An 8,234-nucleotide genomic window follows, 5' to 3' on the forward strand; every position below is an offset into this window, starting at 1 on the left:
GGCGGCCGGTGCCGAAATCGGGGAGGTTGCCGTCGGCGTCGGAGAACGTGAGGCCGAGCTGGATCAATTTGAGCATGTCGACGTTGGTTTTTAAGGTTGCGTAGTTGTAATCGGAGGTCGACTTGAAGGATCCGAGAGGTCTGCAGACGACTCCAGGGAACTCGGTGTCCATGGCAACGAAGCGGTAATCGTCGACGATTTCGCTGATTAGGGCAAACTCCGACTCAAGATTCTCGTTCCAGACCTCGCGGATCTGATTTGGGCGGTGATCGACATACGGAACATGGAAATCGGAGCAGAAAGCGGAAGAGATCTGATGAAGGAAATCTAGGGTTGGAAGGGAAACTTTGGGGATTGTTGTTGAAAGAAGGGGGGATTCGTAAATTGGAGGAAATGGGGGGCTTTAGAGAAGAAAGGCACGAATCGGGTCTCGGCCTTCCATCGTTGAAGATCGGAAGGGGGAAGAAAGGGGGAAATGGGGAAGGAAGATATTGCACGATTTGAGCAGGTGCCCCGCAGGAATAGGTTAGTGTTTTTAGTGGAGGGTCTTCATTGGTGGAGAGGAGGAGAGGGGCTTCTGTGGTGGCCGAGTAGAAATGAGACGCGTGGAAGGAGGAGGATAAGATTGGGAATGTGAAACAGAGCAGCTCGGCTGTAGAACCGACGTGAGCCGCTGCGACTGCGGTCGGTGATATTTTTTCAATTTTTCTTTTCTCTTTTATTTAGTGGATAAATTTAAAGAAAATACCCTTTTAGGATTTAATTTTAAAAACCGACCCCTTTTGAAAATATTCGCCATTTTCGATCCAGTTTCAATTACCTTGCTAAAACTAGGTCGAAAATGATAAAAAATATTAAAACTTTACGGAATCTTAAATCTCGTGTAGTTTAAGGTCTCGGTAGCGCCTGGGTTAGCGCTAATGAGCCCTTAAATGAGGCCTTAAACTTTACGGGATTTAAAATCCCGTTGAATTTTTTAATGTTTTTCGGTCACCTTCGATCCAGTTTTAGTCAGGTGGCTGAAACAGCGTTAAAAATGGCAAATATTTTTAAAAAATGTCGTTTTAAAAAATTAAGTTTCTAAATAGGTCTATTTTGAAATTTTATCCTTATTTATTTATGGCTTTTTGGGTTAATTTTTGATGACCACTGGACTACAGGGCCCCGAATAAGCCCCTAGACTATTTTTAATTTTAAGCAACCCCATCAATTATGTGCTATTGCAAAAAAATAAGCCTGAAGTTTAAGATGGTTGGTTTGGGAATTCATGAAAGGTGATGTTTTCCAAAATTAACCCTTTTAATATAAACCCAAAAATTATATGTACTTTTTATGTCAAGAGCTTCGCTATTCTAATAGATATTTTTTTAGTACCAGTGACATAAAATTACAATTAATCTCCTTAATTCTGCTCTCTCTTTCCCAGATAAAAAGTGTTAACTGTTTATAATTGGGTTCCACACCCAATTCGATAATCAATGACAAGCGCAAGGGTAAATTTTTATTTTTAATAGGTCCATCTTCTTGGCGATTTAGCCTTCAAGAGACTCGTAATTGATTATTCAATCATCCTTTTTATTTTAAATTAGATCAAAATAGTTGCAAAAGCTCAAATCTTTAGCAGTTAGCATCAATATGTAAAAGTTTACAACTCTTTTTTTCCCTCTCTTCATCTTTCTCTTGGAACGAGATATTGAGATACGGTACTTCAGGTGTCGATGAATTTAGTGGATTGGCGACTTTCATTCGAAGTATTTTCATAAGAGCTTAAGAAAAGATGAGAAATCTTCGGCTGCGAAAAGTTTTTCACACAGTAACGTGCGAAAATCGTTTTAGGCTGTCGGATTTGAGGGCAACGTTGTCCTCCGTTGGATGAAAGAGGTGTGAACCCCCAGGCGATTTAGAATCTCAAAACCCCCCTCCTGGCTCAATTCGTCCCTAATTTTCTCTCCCCAGCACCCAAACATAATTTTCTCCTCCGCCTTCAACCTCGTCCTCCGCCTTCAGCCGCCGCCCGAAGGATCCTCCTCCGCCTTCAACCTCCTTCAACCGCCGACCAAAGGGTCCTCCTCCGCCTTCAACCTCCTTCTTCAGTCGTCGACCGACAAAGGCCCCTCCTCCTTCAACCTCATTCTTCAGCCGCATCCTCCGCCTTCAGCCGCCGTCCGACAACGAAACCTCCTCCGTCAACCTCCTTCAGCCTTCAGCCGCGTCCTCCGCCATCAGCCGCCGACCGACAACTCCTCCTCCGCCATGGTCCTCCTTCAGCCGTCGATCTCGCCTTCAACCTCCTACAGCCAAAGATCTCGCTGTCGAGCTCCTCTCTCTCTCCTCTCCTCTTTACTCAACTGAGAAACTATCAGGTACGACCTCTTTCCATTTTCCTCTTTTTTTAAGGTTTTCGTGCCTTCAATTTATTTTTCAGATCCTTATCTCTCTAATTAACTTATTTGAAAATGTAGAGCTTAATGTAATATTATATCGAAGATGAATCAGTTCCATCTGAATTAGAATCAAGTGAATTTGATGTGTTTTTATAAAGCTATTGCGATCCCTCCATGATTAGAAGAACTAGTAGTTGTAGAGATCTTCGACATCTACCTGTCATGGCCTTAACTGCCCTTGTCTTGATCAGAAATTGGCACGCTAGCCACTAGAAGGTTGACGAGAAATTGGCAGTCGAAGTTTGAGAATTTGATTTCAGTTATTGGCATTCCTTAAAATTCTCGTCTCAGTGATTTCAGATACTAATTCTCTGTTAGGTGTGAGAAATTTGTGATGGGGTACATGAAAAAGAAGATTTTGTAAGACATAGGCAGTGACAACAATTGTTGTTATGTGATGGTGTCGATTTGCAAACTTACAAGAATTTTATTATTAAATGTAATTATTTGCACCCATTACATAAATCAAATGGGTTGGAACTAAAAACATTCTGACTCCAGATACTTATAAAACTGATGTGGAATTGTATTTTGGAACTTGAAAGCAAATGACATTTGATTTATGCATTTAGCCTGCCCTCGGTCATTTTGAGCCCTCAACAACATAAAGATTTTGTTTGATCATGAAGTAATGTAGATTCCCAATATTAGCATTCATGTTCAGTTTATTAGGTTCAACCAATATCAACATTTGGGCTTGCTCCATAAATTCAATGGAAATTGGTATAGATGGGCAAAGTAATACTGAAACCTTCATCTTATTTAATTTGAAATGTAAAAGCTTGGCCTTGTCATGTATTTGTTTTAATTAGCTTGGTGATGGCGGTCGTGTTGATTGAGTATATGTTTATGCTTTGATCTTTTTAACTCTCTGTATCTGTAGTTGTGGATCATGGAGTCATCTTCAAGCACTTTTTTAACTCTCTGTATCTGTAGTTGTGGATCATGGAGTCATCTTCAAGCACTCGTCGTGGATTGATGTGCCATTGTGGAAGGAGGGCTATACTCTCCATTCATGGAGTCATCTTCAAGCACTCGTCGTGGATTGATGTGCCATTGTGGAAGGAGGGCTATACTCTCCATATCTGGAACTAAGACGAACCCTGGTCGATTGTTTTTAGGATGTGCTAATTGGAAAGTGAGTAATTGTGGCTTCTTCAAATGGGTGTCTGATGAAGAGGAGTTTGAAGGTTCAAAGGCTGGGCTTGTTCAGACGAAGCAGTCGAGCGTGATGTCGCAAGTTTCAAGTGCCGTGTCAATTAGAGAAATGCGGGAAAGGAGAAAGATTGAAATTGATATTATGGATTTGTTGAAGCTTGTTGTATTTGTTCTTTTATTTGGTATTTTTCTTGGATTTGTATATGGTATTTTTATTGGATTTGTGCTAAGTAGGGTGAACTAATGTATTATTGGATGAGTAAGATTTGTATTTGAGTAATAGGTTTCTTATTGCATGTTAAGTTATTACTGGAGACTACTGGGGATTGTAAAACTGACTGTAAAATGTGTATATAAGATATGTATCTCTGGAGCACTAATGAATACTTGCCTGATGCCTGTTGCCTGTTGTGATTATCCAAGGTTTACTTCATGGCCCTTTAGTGAATACTTGCATATAGTGACATGTCGGAGGGTCTTTGTGAGCTATTTCTTGTACATCGTAATACTGTTCAGGATGCTTATGAAGTTTGTTCGGGATGCTATTTCTTGCATATAGTGACATGTCGTAGTTACCATTTGGTTTCCTTTAAACTTTTTCCATTTGCATGTTGTTCTGTTTAATGATTTCTTATAATGAGGCTGTTTAATTATTTCTTTTCTATTGTAATTTAGCCATTTAATTTCTTGGTAATAAAAGGGGTTGTTGTATCTCTTTTTTTTTGTCATCAGTAACCTATACCTTGAATGACTTGTATTAGAGAGCATCTGAAGATTATATACTGACTAGTGCTTGGCATAATATCCACAACTCATGGTAAAAGCATACACAGAGAAAAGGAATGCACAAATCACTAAGACAACTAGACCTGTTTAATTTCTCAGCGACACGCAAAGCACAAATAACAAAAACAACCGACATATGACGTTACAAATGATTAAAGATACAAAAACACATATACATATTAGTTCACTATCTGCATGGCCGACATATTACCCATTTGCTCAATCACACCTCAAAAACACAGATACATATTAGTTCACTATCTGCTAAGGAATGCTCTCTCTTGCAAGCAAAGGCCTTTGAGCTCTTTTGATAAGTATGTAAACCACCTAACGGTCCAGCCCCTGTAAGCCAAAAAGACAGAGCTATAAACCAAGTGCTGCTTATTTTGGAACAACATAAACAATAAGCTTTTCAAATTAGATGATATGAACACTTCAATTCAATTATTGTAGGTTATAAATGCAAAAAAAAAAAATCTAAACTATTCATTAATAAGTGGTCCATGCTACTCTTTTGTACATTGTCATGGTAAATAGTTGAGACTTGACATATGGCTGCTACTGTTGACTTTAGCAAATAAGGAGTTTACATAAGGTAGAAGAAATTAAAAGGCGTGTAGGATTTCTGTGTGTGAAGGAGTAGGATGCAACTAGACCTGTTTAATTTTATAGATTTGCTCTGCCAACCTTGATCAAACTTCACTCAATAGTGAGAACTTCATCTGTATTAAAAAATTTTAAAAACAAAGTGCTTCATCACATTAAAAAAATCACATTATATAAAAAAATGGCAATGTACAAGTTATTCCGTATGTATTAACCATTACCTTCCTCACAGGAATCTTCTAAATCATCAGTGGCTTCATCAATATTATCTTGTTCCATTGAATCACTAAAAAAATTGATGATAGCAAAACATATTAAAGATCATTGCACAAAATTTAAAAAAGTTTTAAAAAATAATAGCATTAGTAGTACTAAAACAAATGATACACTACCTTGACAACTTTAGAGGGCAATTTCTGCTATAATGATTTTGTCCTCTCTTTCCACACAATTTGCATTTCCTAGGCCGACATTTGCGGATCTCTCTCGATGGCTTTAACCTCTTCCCCTTAGGCCTTCCTTTTGTTCTTGCTTGACTTGGTTCATGAACCATATCTTGAGAGCACTCCGCATTCATATATTGTCCTTCCACATATTGTCCAATTTCTTCATCATTGATGAGTTTCAAATGTTGCACCTTATTAATAGCATACATCATCATTGCACGCATTAATTCATATGCATCATTAGAAGATAGCCCCTCTTCAACCATTTCATTGGCTAAGCAATTTAGTTCACTAAAACGAGAAGCAAAATTAATTGTGGCATTATCTCCAATAATATTACCATCTCTAAGAACAACCTTTTTTCTGACATTTCGGCACCATCTTCTTAGAATATATTGCTCCGGTAACTCACTATGATTGGTAATTTTAAGATATGCCAAGATATGTCGGCATGGAATGCCCTTGAATTCAAACATGAGACACGAACAACGGACCATTTTAGTTGTTTTGCAATATATAATATGTCTCAATCTTTCATCATGACCACAAAAATTCAATTGGAAAGTACTTTCTCTTTTATTTTCTTTTACCAGCTCAATGTTATACATTAAACTAGGTTGAAGCTCGTCTTGAAAAATATAAAAGATTTTTTTCATGTAGATTTAGGCCATTTGTTTTTCCATTGACCACAAAGTCTTCAATTTTGGTTTTTTCTCCACTGTGCAATGGTCTTCTTTAAGCTCCCCCTCTCTTTGTCTCGCCAAGACCCTCTAAAAGATGATCACGAAATCATGAAGTGAATTTTTCCTTGATACATGCATTTTTAGCAATACATTCATCCCTTCGCTTCTTTGACTGCTAGACATTCCAGCCCAAAAGTGTTGTTTATGATAAACCGGCGCCCATTTTTCACGAATTTCATAGATATCCTTTAGCCAATCATGCGTTTGCAATCCATTTTTCTTAAGAATTGAAACCCAATTCTCTTCAAAAGAGCTAGCAGTCTTGGAGTCCCAAATACTTTCTTTGAAAGGATTCATAAATTCCGTTCTATAAGCCCATTTACCCAACTTCTCCGGAATTTTGTCCAAGATATGCCAAATGCAAAACCTGTGCCGAATTTCTGGAAAAACTGTTTCAATTGCCTTGCATATGCCAAGACATTGATCTGTAATCATGCCCGAAGGAGGATGACCCATTGCTTCAATCCATTTGTTAAACAACCATACAAAAGACTTCGCCTCTTCGTTTGGGATCAAGCCACATCCTAAGAAAACACTTTGCCAATGGTGATTTATGCCTACAAACGGCACAAATACCAAGCCATATTGATTTATGTTATGCGTGGCATCGAAGGAGACAACATCGCCAAAGTATTGATAATTCATTCTAGCAATGCCATCCACCCAAAAACAATGAGTTAAGCGCTTCTCTTCATCAACGTCATAAACATAATAAAATGAAGGATTCTTCTTTTGTTCCGACTTAAAATGATCCAACATCATTGGTGCATCATGACCGCACCTCTCCTCTCTCAAATCTCTTTCATAATTTCTCACACCAGTCTCAATGCATCCAATTCTATGAAAACATCCGCTAGAGTTTTCAAAGAAGGTCATTTGCTTGTTTGTTGGTTCAAAGAAGGTCATTTGCATGTTTGTTGGAATGTTCACCTCTCCAAACTGCTTTATCAATATCTTTTTCGCACTTGTTACCTCACGGTTTCCCCTTAGAAAATGTGTTCTACTCGGTGAAGTAATTGTATGATAATGTTCTTCCACGAACTTGTAGACACTCCATATGCTATTGTTTTTGTCTAATTTCAAGCGAATCAAGGCCTTACAATTTGTTCTAATTGTACCACATCATCGAATTTCTAACGATTTGCTTTTTAACACTCCTTCTTTCGAACAAACAAAACTTTTGCCAATTAATTCTCTATCCTTCCCATAATTTGTTATGCTATTACGGATATCAAAACCTCCGGGCTTTCCATAAGTTCTGTAGAATTTTTCAGCGTCTTCTAAATTGCCAAAAGTCATTCCTATTTTTGGTTTTAAGTGCTCATCAACAATTGGCACAACTAAGTTATCCAACTGAGAGATTTGTTCATCAACAACATGGGAGCAACCATCTTCAGTTTCCATTGGATTGATGTAAATAAGCCTATAGAAACAAAAATACATTTATATTCAGGATTCTACAACATCAATATGCATAATTTATATTTAGAAAAAAATACATTTATTGAGTCTTTATCAAACTTTCAGCCCCCATTTTCACTCAACAATGCAACAATGCAACAATGTAAATTTCAACAATGCAACAATGTACATTTATATGTATTTGTATGCCTTTTTTTCTGAACATTATTCCCTGCAGCAAATCCATTACCCTTTCCTCTAGGTGCTTCTAATTTAGAAAATTTTGAGGGTTTCTTCTCTGTTCGTTCAAGCTTAAGTTACATGCTGAATCAAATAGATTTTCCTATCCATATTCGGAGCTTCCAGGATTTGCAGCAAGCCTGTTTTTTGATTTTGGGGGAAGGAGGGGGCAGCAAGCCTGTTTTTTGATTTTGGGGGAAGGAGGGGGGGAGGGGAGAAAGAGGGAAGCAGAGGCGAAATCCAATGACCAAGTCGAAGAGAGTGAAAGGGTATGGTTGGGTTATTACCTGCGTCGGCGAGAGTGAAAGGGTCTCCGACGGTCCTGGGGTGGGTTCCCTTCGACTTGGTCTTTGACGGGGTCTTCGACGCCGGCGCCGGCGAGAGAGAGGGAGGAGGGTCCTGGGGTGGGT

At 38.5% G+C, this 8,234-nt stretch overlaps 4 protein-coding genes across 4 annotated transcripts in view; 1 reads left to right on the plus strand and 3 right to left on the minus strand.

Moving 5' to 3' along the window:
- Nucleotides 1–265, minus strand: part of LOC109821804 (probable CCR4-associated factor 1 homolog 7) — a 955-nt gene extending 690 nt beyond the window's left edge. Inside the window, 2 exon segments of the mRNA XM_020387962.1 lie at nucleotide 1; nucleotides 4–265. The exon segment at nucleotide 1 is cut by the window's left edge and continues 690 nt beyond it. Of these exon segments, the coding sequence (XP_020243551.1) occupies nucleotide 1; nucleotides 4–172 (170 nt within the window). The 5' untranslated portion in view covers nucleotides 173–265.
- LOC109821300 lies at nucleotides 3,460–3,934 on the plus strand. The gene is made up of 2 exons (XM_020387487.1): nucleotides 3,460–3,808; nucleotides 3,906–3,934. The coding sequence occupies exons 1-2, from the start codon at nucleotides 3,460–3,462 to the stop codon at nucleotides 3,932–3,934; spliced, it is 378 nt and encodes a 125-aa protein (XP_020243076.1).
- Nucleotides 5,044–6,059, minus strand: LOC109823027 (protein FAR1-RELATED SEQUENCE 3-like). The gene is made up of 3 exons (XM_020389343.1): nucleotides 5,387–6,059; nucleotides 5,216–5,280; nucleotides 5,044–5,110 (listed from the first exon to the last, which is right to left on the minus strand). Exons 1-3 carry the CDS (start codon nucleotides 6,046–6,048, stop codon nucleotides 5,088–5,090), a joined length of 750 nt encoding a protein of 249 aa, XP_020244932.1. The 5' UTR covers nucleotides 6,049–6,059; the 3' UTR covers nucleotides 5,044–5,087.
- LOC109821301 (protein FAR1-RELATED SEQUENCE 5-like) overlaps nucleotides 6,211–8,234 on the minus strand; it is a 14,641-nt gene continuing 12,617 nt past the window's right edge. Inside the window, exons 3-4 of the mRNA XM_020387489.1 lie at nucleotides 7,362–7,606; nucleotides 6,211–7,256 (exon numbers count right to left, since the gene is read on the minus strand). Coding sequence (XP_020243078.1) covers nucleotides 6,211–7,256; nucleotides 7,362–7,606 — 1,291 coding nt within the window. The remainder of the gene's footprint in view (nucleotides 7,257–7,361; nucleotides 7,607–8,234) is intronic.

Source organism: Asparagus officinalis, chromosome 8 (genome assembly GCF_001876935.1).
Source record: "Asparagus officinalis chromosome 8, Aspof.V1, whole genome shotgun sequence".
NCBI lineage: Eukaryota > Viridiplantae > Streptophyta > Magnoliopsida > Asparagales > Asparagaceae > Asparagus > Asparagus officinalis.